General features: G+C 41.0%; 1 protein-coding gene across 1 annotated transcript in view; it reads left to right on the top strand.

Annotated features, from left to right (window-relative positions):
- Positions 1-20,532, top strand: part of swap70b (switching B cell complex subunit SWAP70b) — a 45,715-nt gene that overhangs the window by 12,235 nt on the left and 12,948 nt on the right. The window contains exons 3-8 of the mRNA XM_037682575.1: positions 4,126-4,299; positions 7,829-8,056; positions 10,937-11,083; positions 11,298-11,406; positions 13,620-13,801; positions 20,103-20,210. Coding sequence (XP_037538503.1) covers positions 4,126-4,299; positions 7,829-8,056; positions 10,937-11,083; positions 11,298-11,406; positions 13,620-13,801; positions 20,103-20,210 — 948 coding nt within the window. The remainder of the gene's footprint in view (positions 1-4,125; positions 4,300-7,828; positions 8,057-10,936; positions 11,084-11,297; positions 11,407-13,619; positions 13,802-20,102; positions 20,211-20,532) is intronic.

Consider the following 20,532-nt stretch of genomic DNA (forward strand, 5'->3'; position numbering starts at 1 on the left):
GGTACAGTATATATACAGTATATATACTGTATATGCACACATATATATGTATATATATACTGTATGTACATATATATGTGTGTATATATATATATATAATATACAATATATACAGTATATATATGTATATACAGTATATACTATATATATATATATATATATATTTGACTAAAAACTGAGAATTCAATTACGATATTCAGCACAGTATTCAAGTACAGATAGGTTGGTCTTCAGCTTTGTTAACTTAAATTTAGATAATTAAAATGTTTACAACTCCCAAGCATGACGTTAACACCAGCTCTGTTTGCTTCCATCAAGTATTAACATGAAACGCTCGTTTTATACAGACTTTCTTTTGGAAAATCACAGCAACTTTAGTGATTGCTCAACAAATTGAGTTTAGATGTTGGGGACATTTTAGAGACAAGTCCTCTGTCTGCTGGAGGGGATACGATGTGTACATAATCAAGTTTAATGTTAAATATGCTCTATGCACATTTCAATGTAACAATTTAAATAAAAACAGTGGACTTGTACTATACCAGAAAGGTTTGTCAGTAAAACTGCTCTTTGTTGGTAATATAACTAAAAATATCTACAGCTTAGTTCTTAGCTTAGCTGCAGAAAGTTTTGGGTGGTCTCACTTTAACATCCAGCACAGATTTCCACCCAGATGTTTAGCCCAAATTAGTGCAATGGTGGATTACACCAGATTGCCTAAGTAATTCCCAGCTTCTCCTCCAATGTAGATTTGATGATTAAACAACCGAACTGGCCATGAAATAATAGATAAAAGTTTTTACTGCTTAAAAAAAAACCCACCCCATTAGTAAAACAGAGGCTCCATTAGACTGGTCCAAGACACTGGTGTAAATTAGGAACCTGTCCACACGTGTCTGTCTAACAACAACACCTCACATGACTTCCTGAATATCAAGTTTAATTGTGTCCAAAGAGTGTATTGCTTTTATATTTTAATTGCATATTTATTATTGCAGCACACCTGACCACCCAGAAATGGTTTGGTCTATTGGTCAGTATAAATGAAGAACTTTGTCTATTTGAGATGGAAGTACATTTGGTTTTTAAAGCAAGCTTTGCATCACTTCCTGCTTAAATCACCTAACCTACAGCACATCTTACCATACCATACCATACCATACCATACCATACCATACCATACCATACCATACCATACCATACCAGCTTTATTTATAGAACACTTTAAACACCCACTGGACCAAAGTGCTGTACACATAATAAAACAGTCATACAATCAGACGGTAAAGAATGATTATAATAATTCAAAGTCAACATCACAGATGGTGTCAAAGGCCAAGGAGAAGAGATGGGATGGGATTTAAAAATGGACAGGGAAGAGGCTTGTCTGATGTTCAAGGGAAGGTCATTCCATAGTTTAGAAGCTGCCACAGCAAAAGCACCTTCTCCTCTGAGCTTGTGCTTTGTCTTCAGCACACTCAGGAGCATCTGATCACATGACCTGAGGGATCATGGGGTTGTGTAGCGATGTAGCAACTTGGACAGATAGGGCGAGGCAAGTCCATTAAGAGCTTTAAAAACAAATAAAATAATTTTAAAATGAACCCGAGGGTGAGGTTCTGCCTCAAGTGGAGGAGTTAAAGTAGCTTGTGGTTTTGTTCACAAGTGAGGGGAGAATGGATCGTGAGATTGACAGACGAAATGGTGCAGCGTCTGCAGTATTGCGGATTCTGTACCGGCCCGTTGTGGTGAAGGGGGAACTGAGCTGTAAGGCAAAGCTCTCTGTTTACCAGTTGGTCTATGTTCCTACTCTCACCTGCGGTCACGAACTCGCTCTGAGTAGTGACCGAAAGAATGAGATAATAGATAAAGGTGCTTGAAATGAGTTTCCTCTGCAGGGTAGCTGGACTCTCCCTTAGAGATAGAATGAGAAGTTAATTTATCCTGGAGAGACTCAGCGTAAAACCACTGCTCCTCCACATCGAGAGGAGCCAGTTGAGGTGGTTCAGGCATCTGGTAAGGATGCTCCCTGGACTTTGGGCTTGTCCAACTGGGAGGAGACCCTGGGACATGCTGGAGGGTCTATGTCTGTCAGTTGGCCTGGGAACACCTTGGAGTCCTCCCAGAAGAGCTGGAAAAGGTGGCTGTGGAGAGAGATGTCTGGGCCTCCCTGCTCAAGCTGCTGCACCTGTGACCTGACTTCGGAACAAGCGGAAGATGATGGATGGATGAAATGAATCCTAAAATGTACAGGCAGCCAGTGCAAGGAGACTAAAACAGGGGAAATGTGGTCCAACTTAAAAGCTGTGCAGCAGCATTCTGTACCCTCTGAAGCTGAGAGATATACGAGTCGCTGATTCCTTTATAAAGTGCGTTACATTAAACCAGCCGAGTGGCCACATCTTACGCTTTTAACACTAATACACGAGGACAATCCAACAAAGTTAAGTCGGGTTCTCTGGACGGTTTCTTTTTGTTAAAACATTTCATCTTTCATCCAAAAGACGTAATCAGTCCGAGGAGCCACAACAATCTCAGTCCCATAAGGAGCACACTCACATAGTTTGCCAACCAGTTTGATGGTGATAAGATGGTTTCTGGAGTCCGCCATCTCCCCCATCGACTCCTCTGAGGCAGCCATGGCCAAAGTTGTTTAAAACACAAAGTGAGTGTGCTACTTATGGGACTGACTTTGTTGTGGCTCCCCAGACTGACAAAATCTTTTGGATGAAAGGTGAAACGTTTCAACACAAAGAAACCGTCCAAAGACCTGACTTAACTTTGTTGGATTTTTTTACCTGGATTATTGAGCATGAACTTAAATGAGGACAATATTTGCCTGATGATATCATCTACAAAGTAGTCTTCTACTGTATGTCCAGAGAGACTTTGGAGAATATAGTTTGGTGCTTATTTGGTGACTTATTTTACAAAGCTACAGCCAGCAGGAAGAGATGTGCTTCTAATCCTCAGGACTGCCAGTCTCCATGGAGACACCACTGTTCACCGGCTTTAAGAAAACATTTCTCCACACAGCACCAGTTGTACCTTTTCAAGAGATTTCCACTCATTTAACTTTGGAATTTGAACCCAAGTTTCAGTTTCCCCTCGCATTTTGTTGAAGTTGATCTCCGTGATCATAACACACAACATAGAATGTGTAATTTGTTGGCGTAGATTCTCAGTCATCCACGACATAGCAGTCCTACGTGGTTCAGTAGTTTTGTTTTTCATCTAAAAGGGATGAATTGTCACCTCATCTTCTTTTGCTCGTTTTGTTTGAGAAACAAAATCAAGCTACAAAAGTATTTCTAGGGTGTCACATAATTGTAGAGCAGCTTTTCAGGTCAAGACTCAGCTATTCATCACCACCTCAAGGACATGGGACTCTCTTCTGAAGACAGGAATGTGCTCATTTTAGACGGGGACAATGGGTGGTTTGAAAAAGGAGTGAAAGAAGGAAACTGGGGCTCTGAACCCACGATCAGAACTGAAGAAGTCTTTTGGATGAGAAGCGAAGTGATAATTATGTTACTTAAAAGTAAAAATTGTAGAAACGTGCTTGTTTTGTGCTGTTATAGTTCCACATGATTGTGAAACAAACCAAAACTAACCGAAGTCTGTTTTGTTTTCCACCGTCAGCAAATGTCCTTTAACTGATGCAACAAAGTTAAGTCCGGTCCTCTGGATAGTGTCTTTATGTTGAAACGTTTCGTTTTTCATCCAAAATAATTAGATGTTTGGAACCACTTTGCCCATGGCTACCTCAGAGGAGTCGGCGGTGGGAGAGGGCGGACTCCAGGAACCATCTTATCACCATCAAACTGGTTGACCAACTATGTGAAGAGACTGAGTTTGTTGTGGCTCCTTGGACTGATGAAGTCTTCTGGATGAAACATTTCCACATAAAAAAAAAAACGTCCAGAGAAGCTGATTGAACTTTACTGGCTTTTTTTTTTTTTTTACCTGGATTATCGAGCATGAACTTTGATCTTTAACTGATGGTTTTATCTGCTTGTCAGCTTCCCTACAAAATGTTTCAACTTACTGGGAAAAACAAACTGTTCTTCCTTGTTTTCTGACCTTTTGACTCACCGGAGCTACTGCTATTTGTATTTGCTGCAGGTGACTGATAACTTTGATCGTCAGGAGTTGAATAAAATGTGCTGGACGCTGTGCTTCAGGAAGAACCTGCAGCAAAATCAGCTGTTTATCTCCAACGATGACGCCTTCAAGATATGGTGCATCTTCAACTTCCTGTCAGAGGACAGATACCCCCTGATCATGGTCACTGAGGAGGTGAGTTCACACTTCAGCAGCAGTCATGACCGTAAAAGAGAAGAGGAGCTCTTCATACAAACATTTGTGATTCATATCAGACAGTGTCCAGGATAAAAGACTTTTCTCCACTGAAAAGCTGATTGTTTTTGCAGCGATCTAACACACTTTGTCTTTGATAACAAACCTACTTTGAGTTTAATATGGTTAATTTCTCTTAAAATAAAAAAAAAACTAAAATCAGCAAAGTAGTTGTCCTGTAATCTGCAATAAGCCGTACAAATGTTAGAGACAAACCAAACCTGCCATGCCATTGTTTAAAAAAACAACAACCCAGAGCAGAGGTCAGAACCAGTGAGAAGAGTACCGTATTTTTCGTACCATAAGGCGCACCGGATTATAAGGTGCGTTAAATTATGACAGATTTTTGAGCGCCGTGTACCACATAAAATCGGTTAGAGGTCAGTAAGCACAACCAGAATTAATACATAAGGTGCACTGGATTATAAGGCTCACTGTCAATTTTTGAAAAAATTCAAGGATTTTAAGTGCGCCTTATAGTCTGAAAAATACGGTAAATAGGAAGTAGGTATGTGGCCACTGATTAAAGGGTAGTAAGGGTCCTGGATCAGCTCTGCTTGCTTCTGCTCTGGCGGATCTTCAAAGGACTCGACTAGAGGAAGTAAAATGACAATCAAGGTTTTTGTTGCGGTCTTGGCTTTCTACCATCTGCCTTTCTGTTTGTTACTCTTCCTCCTAGCTCCTGTGTGGGACACGACCTCCCATCATCTGGGTATCTTTTATTTTCTCAGCTCCATCTGACAGCGGGTCACCTCACTACCTAAACCAGGCTCTATTCTGAGCCCGATTACCCACAGAACATACCTCCACATGTCCTTCACAGCCTCTGATTTCAACCTAAAGTCTGATGTCTTGGTGAACAGCTCAGAGGGCTTTTTGGGATTGGACTCAACTGTGTGTGTAGGTTTCATGTAGGACACATTGTGTCAGTGATAAATCTCTTTCACTAACCTTGACTCAAAATAACCATAAACTCACGGCAGGTGCAGATTTCTAACCGGCTTTTACTTGCAAGGGCGCATAAGGACAATGTCACAGAATGAACCTCAAACCTGTCCTTCTGTTGACTTTTATAACATCATCACATAATATTTCAACGGGTGTTCTTTGTCTCTCATGTCCCATTACTTTTGTCTGCACAGATGTGGACATGTGGATGTCAGGGAGATGCTGTGAGTCAGCCTCCAGGCCAAGATCAAGAAGTTGTTATGGGAGACGGTAGAGCCAGAGGTTCTCAGCCGAGTTGGCCTTCAGGCTGAGATAAGACGCTGTTATGTCAGATACTCTCAGTCACAGTAAAAACATTCATAATCCATGACATAAGGTGGCGAGGTGAGGTTAAAGCCAACCCATCTCTGATGCACATCTGTGCCACAAAGGGAGGCGGTAAGAAAGACAAAATGGAAGACGTGAACAGTTAAGTTGGCTTTGCGGCCCGAAATTGTCGTTGTCATCACTTTAACCTGTCGATGGATTAAATGATAACAGATTTATTACAGATGGAAGATCGATAATGACACTTAGCTACTTTTGCAGGTAAATGAAGTTCTAATTTTTTACTTGCTGCTTTATGAAATTAAATGTCAAACTGTCTATCTTAAACATGAATTAGGAGCAGGCGAGTATAGATTTAATTTTTGGTCTGTAGCTGTAAAGTTCCCATCCCATCAAAACACAATCCGTTTTATTTACAGTTTATTTTGAGCAGTGAAGAACAAAATATGAAGTCTGAGTTGTAAACAAAGTCACAGATGCGCATGCTTTAAAATGGCCACGATTAGCTCATCAGTTTGAACTTCTCACTTCAGTTGTGCTTTTAAAGAAATCTTTTGCTATTTTAATCCTCCTACAGTTTTCTAAAGCTGAGGTAATTTTACTCTAATCCAAGATAATGTAGCTAATGTGTGCTAAATGTGGTGTTTCAGCAACTAGCCAGATGAAACGTCAGTTGCTCAAGAGCAGAACAGGAAGTTGGAAACTTCCTGTTCTCTTATAAAAGCTGGAAGATTTATTGAGTGTAACAAACATCAGAGTTGAGTCACAGCAAGATTGTTTTCAGAGGAGTTGTATGTTTCTATACTTCATGAAGAGATGAATAGTGGGAAAAAACAGAAAAATCACACATTTTGGTTTGAAGTAAACATCTGTGTAATCAGATGTCAAATCAATCAAAAACACCATTTCAGGCCACAAAAACATTCACATAAATTATAAAATGTCTATAACTAAAAGTTAAAGAAGCCAGTAGATTATCTTAAGTCTTTAATTTGTTGCAAATATAAATGTAGCTAGCACAAATGCGACAGTGGAAAGGAAAAACTCCCTTTTAGCAGAAGGAAACCTCCACAAGGAGCACAAGCCAGTGTATCTCTGGTGCCGGTCCCAAGTCCGGGTAAATGCTGAGGGTTGTGTCAGGAAGGGCATCCGCCGTAAACACTTTTGCCAAAACTAATATGCAAGTTCATCTAAGCAGCACCATACCAGATCGGTCGAGGCCTGGGTTAACAACGACCTCCACCGGTGCTGTTGACAAACAGGGCGTCAACAGAGACTGTGCTACGGTTAATCAAAGACCATGAGGAGGGAAACGAGTCAAGAGACAGAGGGAGAAGAGGAAAGTCGTGAATGTAGGACCGAGGGTGGCAACTCTAAATGTGGGGACAATGACAGGCAAATGTAGAGAGCTGGATGACATGATGCTGAGAAGGAAGGTAGATGTTTTATGCGTCCAAGAGTCCAAGTGGAAGGGCAGCAAGGCTCGCAGCATTGGAGCAGGGTTCAAACTGTTTTACCATGGTGTGGAAAGAAAGAAGGTAGAAGTAGAAGGTCTGATGCTGAACATTGTCAGTGGTTATGCACCACAGGTTGGATGGGATGCTGAGGAGAAATATACATTTTGGAAGGATCTGGATGAAGTGATAGAGAGTATTCCCAGGGAGGAAAGACTGGTGATCGGAGCAGACCTGAATGGACACGGTGGTGAAGGAAACGGAGGGGATGAGAAAGTGATGGTTAGGCTTGGTGTCAAGAAAATAAACCAGGAAGGAGAGATGGTGATGGAATTTGCCATGAGAATGGAAATGGCTGTAGTCTATACTTGTTTCAAAAAGAGGGAGGAACATAGTCAAAGCCACCTGCTTTGACTGGCTGGGGTTCCAGAGAGCAGAACGAGATCCAGACAAACATTCTGCTCCCATTCTACTTTTAGAAACTCTAGGAACCACAAATAAACCTGCTTTCTGAGACCAAAGTGCTCTGTTAGGAAAGTATTGCACAAAATAAGGTCTGTAATATAAGATGAGCTAGTTGGTTGAGAACTTTATGTTAGACGTAAGATTTAAATCTTCTATTAACTGTTGTCAGAGTTCTAATAAATCATAGTTTCTGTATTTTTTTTTTTTTTTTGCCACTGTAGTTTTACGTGTTTTCATCTAAAGGAGCCCCACTCAGACTGTGTCTTCTCACACAGATCGAGTACTTCTTGCATAAGCTGACGGAAGCGATGGGGGGAAGCTGGGTGGAGGAGCGATTCGAGGACTACAGGCTGCAGCTGAACTCAAAGGAGCAGTGTCTGAGTGTCTGGGAGCTCATCACTCTGGTGGGCTCAGGCCTTTTCAGTAAAGGCATAGACAAGCAGACACTTTCTATGGGCATCACTGAGGTCTACCAGGAGCTCATCCTGGATGTACTAAAACAGGTGAGCGACACGTCTGCACAGACTTAACCATGTCAACACAAACCCCGCTGGTTTACTGTTCTTCAGTCACATTGGTGCCGTTTACAGCAGTCAAACATTGTTTCAAACATAAAACTCAGAACTGCAGAGGTCTTTTTAAAATATTTTATTTTTTATTTTTACAAAAACAAAAATGTTCATGTCCTCGTCTTAAGATGGGATGATATGGCTCCTTATTGAGTTCAAAGTCATGGGGCAAAGGTCACACTCTTTTGTTGTTCCCAGTGAAGAGGGAAATTGGAAATACCCTCCAGTGTTTCCCCTAGATAACTTGTCATGCTTGGGTGCTCATCTTGTCTGTGAGGTTGTTTTTTATTGGCCGGGAGGGACAGACATATCAGAGCTGCACTGTTTGTACCGACAGTTTTCGAGTGTGGGGGGGTCAGCGTGAGGGAAGAGGCAGTATGAGCGCCGCCTTTAGCCTTCTAGCGTGCCTGTATTGTGCGCCGCTAGCTTAGCACTATGTCAGTGCCGACGGGTGGGGGGGTGCGCGCAGTTCAGTTAGGTAGGCGGGATGCTCAGTTGTATAATGGTAGAGGAAGCACTGCCCTCTGTTCATCTGTCTGTCTTGTGTGATGGATAACTTGAAAAATAAATTAGACACCTACTTCCATTTTAGTGTGTGACTGCACCTAGGCATCAGAAAAGTCACTATCAAAAGACTAGGTTACCAACTTACAATCCAAGATGGCTGCCGCCATATATGTTCATCCATATATTGTAAGCTACACAGTAGATAACTGGGAAAAAAGTGAGGTACCACCTTTTTTGTGTGCAACTGCATCCAAGCATAAGAAGGGTCACTATCGAAAACTAAGTTGCCACATGAAAATCAAAGATGGCTGCCACAATATATGTATATTTGTAAACCTTGTGAACTGGATAAATTCAAAAGTACAGGTAAGCAACTTGCCAACCTCCATTTTAGTACAGTATGTGTGCGTGTGTATATATATATATATGTTATACAATATAATGAATTATTAGGAATGATTGCTGTATGCACGTACTGTTAACTACAGAATACTACTCTAGTTATGAACATTTTGTGTGGGTGAAATATTTCCTTGAATTTCAGGAATTACTCAGAAAAAAATCAAGAAAAACTGGTAACTTTGTTTTTATGAAATGCTGGGATTCTTAATCATCAGCAATAATTGTGGTCTCAAGTAGCTTCCCTCTTATATAGCATGTTGAAAGCTAAAAGGTTTGTGAACCTCAGCTCTAAAAAATCAAATTGCTGCTATAACAACAAACAGCTGTGAGAAGTTTGTCACAGTGGAGATATTTTACACTTCCTCGTTTAAAGATGTATATATTTACTTCCCTAAACTCTGATATTCAGAATTAGTCAAGCCAGAGTTGATCACAAATCTGAAAAGTAAGTGATGCGTTACTTGGAGAGGAAGTGTGAAACCTCAGATATAGAGTATTAAGATCGAGTGAGTACTTCATTGTGGGCAGAGTTTAAAACTAACGTCAGTCTCTGCCTGTTTACAAATTTAAAAAATCAACACATAATTCATCAGATGTGTTAATTAGGTGTGTTGTTGTGACTCATCCAATGCTCTTTTTGATGAATGTCAGACTTCTTTTTTGTGTTTCAATCTCAGTTCTAGCTGCAGTAGCTTGACTTCCTCTTTTCAATCAAAAGATAGAAAAACGTGAAATAAATCCATTGCATTCTTTCTGCACTTGCTCCATCCTCTTCGGGTTCAGCATTGGCATCAGAAGCATTTGTAATGTGTGTGTGGGGGGGTGGGGGTGGGGGGACACTGGTGGGTGGTGGTTTGTCTGGGGGTCCTCCCCCAGAATTTTTAAAAATAAATTAGATGCCATTTCCTGCATTCTGGTGTATTTTAACTTGTTGTTAAACATATGATTACCTACATACAGTAAGTAAGAACTTGATTCAATAATTATTTTAGAGTGCACGGCACAAGAAGTAGCCTGACCAACAGCTCTCCTTGTGTGAATTGAGACCGCGGTGAAGTTGGTTTTAGGTTGGCTATTGGAATTTGCGCTCAGCAGATTCAGCCACGGTTGAATAGAGCACACTCCGCTTCTCTCACGCATCCTATGTACCCCCCACCCTGCGGTAAAGCCATCTGCAGATTCTTGAACCTTACGCAATTAAAGTGCATTAATGTTTAAATGTCTTTAAAACCCCACAGCTGAATTTCCACAAACCTGGTGAGAAACTTGCTTTAAATGTGTGGAATTAAAGTAAGAAGATCTAGGTGAAATATAGATTTTTTTTGGTACGTTATTCGTCTTTAAACAGGGGCCATACACAACAACGCAAATATAGCCTATATATAAATGTTGTTGTAATCGAGGATTCTGGATTTGAGTGACAGTAAGGTTTCTGAATCCGGGGAAGGCTTTACCGCAGTCCCCCGGTCAACAACTGCCACTGATTAGCACTAACCTAGCGCACGTCACAGAGGTGTTTTCCCCGCCCCGTCAAGCGATCGAGGAGAAAGACTGTATGCTGGTGAGTTGTTGTAACCAGGAAGCCTCGGAGTAGACTTTTAGTGGTTTGAGTATTCTCCTATTAATCAAGTGGAAGGGATTTGTTCACGAAGCAATAGAAACAGTGCTGAGTGAACTAATGTCTAATGGTAAATGTGAAGGGGTCCAAATGAATATTTTTCAAAAGTGAGGACACGTCCCCCTCACATATAATTGTTGTGACGCCTATGGAGTTCGGTCTGGCACAGATTCCTATCAATCAATGGGTGCGAAGTAGGGTTACAACATGGACACGTGTCCAGTCTATCACAGGGCTGGGAAAATAAGCATGCAGTTTTTCTGATATATCCCCCTTTCTCCTTGTAGGGCTATATGATGAAGAAAGGTCATAAGAGGAAGAACTGGACTGAACGCTGGTTTGTGCTGAAGCCCAGCTGCATCTCCTACTACGTTGGTGAGGACCTCGCAGAGAAGAAAGGAGACATCATGTTAGATGGAAGCTGTACTGTGGAGGCAAGAGACTGCTGCTTTTACTGAACCTCTTCAGCTGTTTTTTAAGAAAAGCAATGCTGGAAACATAGGGAAGTTTTTTTTAAAGCATGTTGAAGTGTGCTGTTGTTGCATTTTAGTGCTAAATATTGTGCTGCTGAATTTTTATATGTGTAACAACCACCGTAAATAGTGTGGACCACACTAGACCACAGTCTGTATACTTTTTACACTGCAGCCGTTACAAGACAAAGAGGGGAAAAAGTGTCTCTTCCTCATCAAGTCATCTCAAAAAAGTTTTGAAATCAGTGCATCAGAAAGGAAGAAGAAGCAAGAGTGGATCCAGGGTGAGTTGTTTTAGAAGTTTGTTTATTTTTTATTTTTTTGGCTGCTCTCTTCTTCTTCAGGGGTCGCCACAGCGAACTAACATGAAGACTTAGCAATTATTTTTACGCCGGGTGCCCTTCCTGACGCAGCCACAGACCACTGTGTGGAGCAGAGAGCTGTCATCTAGGGCATCCGGGGGAGTAGATGGTGGGGGTTAAGGGCCTTGCTCAAGGGCCCAGAGTGGGACAAATGAGGGTGGAGGCAAGTGTGTGTGCTTCACCTTTCCCAACTACCTTTTGACATTGTCAGGGACTGAGAGTTGAACCAGCAACCTTCTGATCCCAGGCCCACCTTCTCTAACCTTTGCGCCACCACTCCCCCATGTTTAGAAGTTTATTAAGGGCGCCAAATCTTAAGCATTAGGTGCTGTTATTCATCTTATTTACTCAAAGAAGCCACCCTCGAGGACACGAGAAAGTTTTTAACCGGTTTTACTTGCAAGGTCAGACTTTCACAACAGGTCACACAGATGTACAGAAGTTCTACATACATGGAGCCCAGTCACAAGAATCTGCCCCGGGCAGCTTGCGAGAAATTTTTTTATACGCTTATCAGCTCTCGGCACAAGCAGACACTGATGACCTCGGCCACCCAGCTGCACATGCAGGATCAAATCAGCTCCTCATTCAGCCATCTTTGAGAGAGGAAAGAACTCTGGTAACTCAAACACATGGTTCATGGGCAGTTAGCATTCTCAGCCATAGTAGTTAAAAAAAACATCCATAAACCTTGACTATAACCCCCTTGACAGCACCCTTAATACTAACCCCCCATTATTCGTCGGTTTCACTTTTCCATTCTCAACTTTTTCTGCAGCTTTGAGAAAACCCGGACAAAAATGCATCACAATGTTCATCTCGATCAGGAATACTTCACTTTGACCTTTCGCAGCAGGGCACCATACAGTGTAGATTAAATTAGCAACAACATGTAAAAAGTTTCTACATGGAGAATGGGATTTTGGCAAATAACTGAGGAAACCAAGTATTTTTGGAGCTCTACAGCTCAGCAACTTCTCACTAAAAATGTCAAACTATCAGAGAGTTGGAATTTATGGGACGGACTCGGTGCTTAATTTGTCATCCAAACAATGCCGGAATGCAAATAGCCAGGGAGGGGGGTGTCTTGTTAAACATTTACCTACATTTATAAACACTTAATTCATTAATTATTTTAGAGATCAATAAGAAGTAGCCTGACCAACAGCTCTCCTTGTGTGAATAGAGCATGCGCCGCTTCTCTCAAGCATCCTAAACACCACCCCCTCCCCGCGTCGAGTTCTATCTCCATTGCCACTGCCTTCATGTGCTTCAATTTTCAGTTTAGTTGTACAATGAGTTTTAAAAAAAAATAAAAAATTGATGAAAGTACCATCTTTTCTACACTTTGACAAATTTGCACCGTTGTTTTGATAAATGACGTACGTAACGTGATTACTCATCAAACATTTCTCTCATATTTTTAATAAATAATCAAAATTATATTAATGACCCACTTAAACTGTAAAACTGATTTGCAATTTAGTTGTGCTGTTTAATTATATGTTTGTGTTTTTAATTAAATTGCCCGTGACTGAACGTTTAGGAGTGAAAAAAATTTTTCAGGGTAGAAGCGGAAATGCTTCATTTGAAGGGGCAGCTCTGATGTGATATTAGGAATTCATAAGTGGCGGTTATGTTTAAAATTAGTGTTTATGTAATTATTTTCAGATTACATATCCAGGTTTTATTTGTTCAAGGCAGTCAAATTTGTTCATGACTTTATTATTAGTAAGCCTGAGACTTACTGGATCCAAGCAAACAGTTACCGAAACGCACCCCGTCAAAATAAGAGTTCCTGATCCTGTTCCAGCATGATCCGGCTCAAATTAAGCCCTGGATGGACTAATTATTTTGTTTTATTTTCCTCCCAGAATTGCAGTTTTAATTTTTTGAAGATTTGATCCTAAATGTTCAGCTTAGTGCAATGATAAACACTGTTTTGAGTTGCTTAAACTTTTCAAAATGATATATTTGTAAGTAAATTGATATTAGAGTGTAGCATAATTTAACCTAGTTTCTGTCTCACTGTCGCACAGAAACATTTGTTTTATGTGCATTTGTCTATGACTGACTATAGATCAGTTTTGAATAAAACTAAGTGATTCTTGTGCCTCCTCCACGGTTCTTCTTAGCTATTCAGACCACTGTGACCCTGCTGCGTCAGGGCCGGGTGGCGCCGCACCACGATGCCCGACAGAAGCGCCGGGAGCTGCGGCTGAAGCAGCTGGCTGAGCAGGAGGAGCTGGAGCTGAGGATGAGGGAGCTGCAGACGGCAAACGAGGCCAAACAGCTTGAACTGGAGAATATGAGGAAGGTAGGAGGGAAATGTTCGGCCACATCTGTCTGTCAAGTTTAAACCACACAACTGAAAACAAATCAAACACACAAATATTAAACAAATATCCCAGCTCAAGAGAGCAAAAAATAAATTGTTGAGAGAAATTCTGAACTGATCTGAACAAACTTACTTAATGACAACAACTGCTGGATGTCCAGTCCCTGAGCTACTGGCTTTCAGTAACTGTGGCCCCTTGAGCAGTTTAGTTGAATAGCCCTGGTCTAGGTGGTTTTCTAGAGTGCCACCTCGATGTGAGCAGGATCGTCCATATAAAACTTTGGCAAAGTTATTTTCTACCCAAAACACAACTAAGTAAAATAAAGTTACAAAACACTCACCATCCTCTGTCTTGGCCATTGTTGAGTCAAGGCCACTTTCCCTCTGTCGCAGCTGTAAATCAAGTCTATTTTGACTCCATCTGAATCCTGTCATCGGCCAACAAGCGCAGAAATGTCTGCTCCTCCTCATAGTACCACAGTGTTTATGTAGTATAATTTTAATGATTGTTGTAGATTAAAAAAAAGAATGCTGCAGCGGTTTTCAAAATACTGGGTTTGATTCTTGTGGCAGAGACATTAATGATTTACGTCATTCTCTGGGCAATCAATGGCGTGCAGGCCAACAGGAAGCAGATGGGTCCATCCAGTGGAAAGACAGATAAACCGTAGTAGGGCCGAGTTGAGCCCATAGAAAAAAGCCAAGTGTCCATGTTTAATTATTAGCTCTTAACCGTCCCTCAATATGGCCTATAGCACGTTTGTGCTGAGAATTTAAACATGGTTCTGTAAAGTACTGTTGTTTGTCAAAAAAAAGCTTTTAGACGAGTTTTTTAAATGTAAAAAGATCATGAATAAAGTTCATTTTAAGAAGTGTAATTATGTCAAATCATACTACTAATCCACTGTGGCTCAAATATTATTTTGCATCCAAAGACTCAGACTTTGCTGTAAAATGTAAAGTGTTTTTAAACAACTTTCTTTTGATTTTGGCTGTTTTTCACTCCTCCTCAGTCCAGTATTGGATCATTTTTAGAGAAATGTTCATGAAATCACACCTATAAACTATTAAGGAGTAAAACACTAGTAGAATAGAAGTCTTTAAGGTGCCTCAACTGACAGTGTATTAATTTTAATAAAGACAATAGTACATACACAACGATTCATTGCAGACAACAAAAAGCTCCTAAACTTCAAGATAAACCCGTCTTGTTTCAAACCTTTAGGCTGTTTACCAGCAGTCTGTCACAAAGATACAATGTGTTCAAATTTCTTTACTCTGACCTTTAAAAAATACCAAAGATAAGTCTGAGCAACAGAAAGTAGGATTTTAGCTCAAACAACACCAAAGAACTGTTAGCTAAACTTGATGATGAGCTGAAGAATGATGCACCTCTCCATTCCTGTGTCAGGCCAAGTCAAGTCAACTTTATTTATAAAGCACATTTAAAACAGCAGCTATTACCAAAGTGCTTAACAACAACATCAATGAGAGTACTGAAAAAATTGTTAAAAGCATTAAAAAATAAAACAGAACAAACAAATATTATATCAACTCACACTGAAATGCCAGAGAAAACAGATGAGTTTTTAGCAGAGATTTAAAAACAGGAAGTGAAGTGGCCTACCTAATGTTGGGAGGCAGGTTGTTCCAAAGTTTGGGCCCCATAACTGAAAAAGTCTGATCACATCTGAGCTTCAATTTTGTTTTTGGAACAACCAAAACCAACTGATCGGATGATCTCAGCATCCAGTAGCTCAGAGAGATAAAGGGGCACAAGGACATTTTTGCACTTAAAGGTTCGCAGGATAATTTTAAAATAAATTCTGGTACACACAGGGAGCTAGTGAAGGGAAGACAAAACTGGCGTAATGTTCTCAAAACTACGAGTTCCTGCTAAGAGCCGAGCTGCACCATTTTGGATGAGATAGAGATGGAAAATGGAGGCCTGACTGACCCCAGCATAGAGTGCGTTACAGTAGTCCAGTCAGATAGTGATAAAGGCATGGACTCATTTTTCAAGACCAGATCTGGACAACACTGGCTAAAGTTTAGCAATCTGCCTTAACTGGAAGAAGCTTTTCTGCAAACTTAAACTCAAAGTCTAAAACCGTCCCAAGATCTGTAACAGACTGCTTAAGATATGGCTAGAGGGAGGCCAGGTTTACAGGATCAGAGGTGATGGTGGAGCTAGGGCTAAACATAATGACTTCAGTCTTCTGATCATTAAAACTTAACAAAAATTGAAGCCACCCATGCCTTAATGTCGTCCAGACATTTTAACAGAGGGTGAATGGAGCAAGAACTAGTTGGTTTTAAGGGCAGATAAATCTGACAATCATCAGCAAAACAGTGAAATGAAAGACCGTGTTTCCTCAGGATAGACCCCAGAGGGAGCAGACAGAGTGAAAACAGAAGGGGTCCAAGAATCGAACCTTGTGGAACCCCTCAGGAAAGGTCATTGTTGTTGTTGAGTCCCCCCCCCCCCCCCCCGTTTTTCTTTTTATAGACTTTTATTATTCATCTACTCATGTTTTTCTAAGGCCTGATATTTCTTCTTTGGTTCTTTTCTTGACCACATTCCTCAGTCATGTTGCACTATATGCTGTCATAGATACAAGGACTGGACAGCAATGAGTTTTAAAACCAGCACACTGCCGGCAAACTCTCCACTGACCGGTTGATTGATTATAAAGGTGCATTGACAAAACAGTTCTGTGATATGGCTGCAAATACAAGCCTCTCCTTATACACTACCTAAGGCTGTTCATAATTCATAAAACCTGCAAAGATGTGCACATCACACTGCACAGTCGTGAAGCCTGCTTCCTCTTTCATGTGTCAATCCTTATTATGTCTCTGTTACCGCATTGCTTGGCGACTTAGAGGCATGTCAGCAAGTTGACTTCAATTATCCTTTTTAGGAATCACACCGAGACGGCCAGAAGGTCCCAACTTGAGTCAGGCAACAAAACAAAGTGTGACAACCAAAGAACCAATTAGAAGATGTGCCCCAAATGTTGAGTAAACTCAATTATCCCAACCACAACACAGCCCTCTGTCAGTTACCACTGATCTGTCTCCCACAGCAAAGCAACCCAGCTGGCAGCACCACAAAAACCACGTTCACCACAGCTTCATGTTCCTCCACTTGTTTTCACATTGCTAAAAAAAAAGCTTCAACGGGTGGAGGAGTGTCTGTGAAACAATGTGTAACATTACCGCAGAAATCTCAACAACATCACAAACATTAGAATGAAACAAGCTGCAGGTTGAGGGACCAGTTCAGCAGTCAGGGTGGAAGGCAGGTCCAGGGGGAGGGGCAATCTAACAATGTGTGGAAATGAAGCAATCACACTAAACAGCCTGAGAGTTTCTGACTTTTCTTACTGCAAAGAGCTGCTGAATGCATCAAACACATTCCAGCTAAAGATGGTGCTTGTTGTAAATTCATCGTCTACAAAGGACATCATCCTCACCAACGCAGCAGGTTCCTCTGCTTGTGTTCTCACTCAGGTGTCAAATAAATCATTAAACTAATGTCTCAAGGCTGAAAGAGGAAGTTCCCTGATGGTATCACAACGTTAAATTATTTTATTCCTTTATTCCATCCTTGTGTTTTTAGAGGACTTGTTTCCTCAATCAGTAACACACTCCCCATAGCTACTGCTAAATTTAAAAAAAATCTCCAAACTGATCCAACAGCATTCCTTAGAAGTGAGATCATAGTTCCAAAATGCTCTGAATTAAAATTCAGAGGTTGCTGTTCTGGTGAACACACCCACTCAGTTGTTTTGTACAAACTAGGTCACTCAAAACTCTGGTGGTCAGCTCTGAAACTCTCGAACACTGACAATGGGTCTGCCTCACCCGGCAGCTAATGAGGTCCTCACTCAGTGAGGGGGATGACATCAGCCTAATTAAACACGTTCTTCCTGTAAATCTTCCTAAACCAGAGTCGGCGTCCCGTCTGTGGAGGCATCTGGCTGAATGCTGATGAAGCTGACGTCACTCATACTGAAAGGCCATTACACGTTTAGCTGCTCTAATTGGACCATTCAGAGGGGCGTGTTGGTCTGGAACAAATCAACGGATAAAAGTCAAGGAAAAAGTTAGAATAAAAAAAAAAAATGTTGTTTAAGAGTAATCGAATGAGAGATTTAATTTTATTTCTATCACACAACACATCAGCTAAACACCACCCTGCTTGTTTTAATAGTTGTTTCCCTGCTCCAACACGCCTGATTCAGTGATTTAATTACTGCTTCAAATTCTGCACAAGCCGTTAATCACCCATTCGTTCAAATCAGGTGTGTCAAAGCTGGAAAACAACTAAAATGTACAAGATGGTGTTCCTCAAGGACTATGGTTGGGAACCACTGATTTATGGACTAACGATGTGTGTTTATTTCTGTGTGTGTGTGCGTGCGTGCGTGTGCAGCACTGTTTGCCAAATTTACAGCCTCCTGTGCTAGATTGCAGAGAAAGTTCTAAATAATGTACAGTAGTCCCTCGGTAATCGCGGGGGTTATGTTCCACACACCACCACGATAGGTGAAAAACTGCCAAGTAGGAACTCTATATTTATTTTTGTATTTACATCAGAGGTGTCAAACTCACTTACAAAAGGGGGCTAAAATTAAAAACCTTTTTCAAACTAAGGGCCAGTTTCAGAATCTACATGAACTCAAGTTAGATACCCAACATCTTTTCTTGGTTGCAAGTTCCTCAACAAGAGTTTGATTGGTCTCATTGGATGTTCTCTGTTGCACTTTTGACATCATAATCATGGATTACTGAAAAAAATCAAGCGATAAAAGTATTTTTCACTTAAAATATCATCTTGGGGGGCCAGATAAGATGTCAACAAGGGCCACATTTGGCCCCCGGGTCTTGAGTTTGACATATGTGATTTACATATATTTGAAGGCTTTATAAAACCCTTCCCACACTCTTGCAATGTTCTAACCTCTTAAACCTACGCCATTTTAACAACATATATATATGTACTGTACAGTACTGCAAAATTTTACTCACCAGCTCTGCAGAGCTCAGTTCCGGTTGGGCTTAATTCCGGTTTGGCAGAACTAGCCTGCAGCGCTGAAGCTCACCGTCCCATTCAGGTTGATGTGCACGTGGATAATTGAGCTTCAGTAACCTTCAGGATTATTTGTGACTTTCCTGCCAATTCTGTGAACTTAACAGATAGATAGTTACTTCTCACTTTGCGTTGTTAAACTTTCCCTCCATTGCTGCAGAAAGTAGCGACTGGAAGCACTGTTGGCTTCTGGGTAGTGTAGTTCTTTTGACAAGTGTTACAGTATAGGCTTACTGAAAGAAAACTACAAAATGACGGCGCCTGTCCAAAGTTTTTTTTTTTAATTTTTTATCCAATACCGTCCCAATCATGTGAGTAATATTAAAGTTGACAATCGTGTCGTGTAAAATCTTACGTTGAAAAAACATGAAAGAGCGAGTCTGCATAAGTTGAACCGCGAAGTAGTAGTAGTATTCAAGTAGTGAAGTACCGCACTCAAATGTGTTAGTTTTATTTTACTACAACAACAAAAAAAATCTGAATTATTGAGTACTGTACAGGCTGAAAATCCATCAAATTTCCATTGAATTTGATTTTCTCCTTTTTTAATTCATAAAATCTAGTGGATACTTTCAGATTAATCGAACAAACTTTTTTAATCGCTTGTTCTGGTTTCAGTTTGGTGTACGGCGCCTCGCAGAGATCTGCCGTACAGTGGCAAACACAGATGCAGGGAGGGAAAAAATCATTCCCATCACAACTTGTCTCGTCCACGAGAAAACAGTTTTATCTTTGTGTGAGACGACAATCCTGAACGGCAAAACAATGTAGCATTGAGGTGCCAGACTCTGTCTCCTATAGTTGGTTACATGAATGCACAAAGAACACAGAGACACACTGGGTTTTTAGGAGTTAACTGTTGCAGTTTGTAGAGACGTCCACCTTCACCACAGCAATCGGCAACAAAATGAAAAAGCTTACAGTGAGAAGAAAACCCAAGTTAATTTAAATCTTTAAACCCTCTGTGCTAACGCTGCTGTTACTTCTTGTTTAAACCGCGGAAGTCTTTCAGTTCCAGTTATTTGTAGAAACATGATGTCGTCAAGATTGATTTCAGTTTTTCTAAGGTGATGCAGTTAACACATCTTAAGATTGCGTTTCTTCACACAAGCTGCGTGTCAGAACTGTAGCTTTTCTTTATGTGTATTTAAATATTTAAGTGTTTGTTTTTCTTTGCGCCAGGCTCTGGAGGAGGCCGCAGCCAACGCAGCAGAAGAAGAAAGAAAACGTCTTCAGACCCACACGGAGCTGCAGGATCGCTACAGGATCGACCTGGAGAGAGAAAAGCTGGTGGGTCACTGGAAGCTGCTTCCACTGAGTTCTACCACCAGAGCCAGGAGGGAGGCAGAGCTGCTGCCATAGAATGACTCTTAATTACATCCACCCATCCATCCATCCATCCATCCATCCATCCATTCATCCATACATACATCCATCCACCCATTCATCCATCCATCCACCCATTCATCCATACATACATCCATACATACATCCATACACCCATCCATCCATCCACCCATCCATCCATCCATCCATCCATCCATCCATCCACCCATTCATCCATCCACCCATTCATCCATCTGTCCATCCACCTATCCATACATCCACCCAT

Source organism: Nematolebias whitei, chromosome 10 (genome assembly GCF_014905685.2).
Source record: "Nematolebias whitei isolate Nwh7 chromosome 10, NemWhi1, whole genome shotgun sequence".
NCBI classification, from domain to species: domain Eukaryota; kingdom Metazoa; phylum Chordata; class Actinopteri; order Cyprinodontiformes; family Rivulidae; genus Nematolebias; species Nematolebias whitei.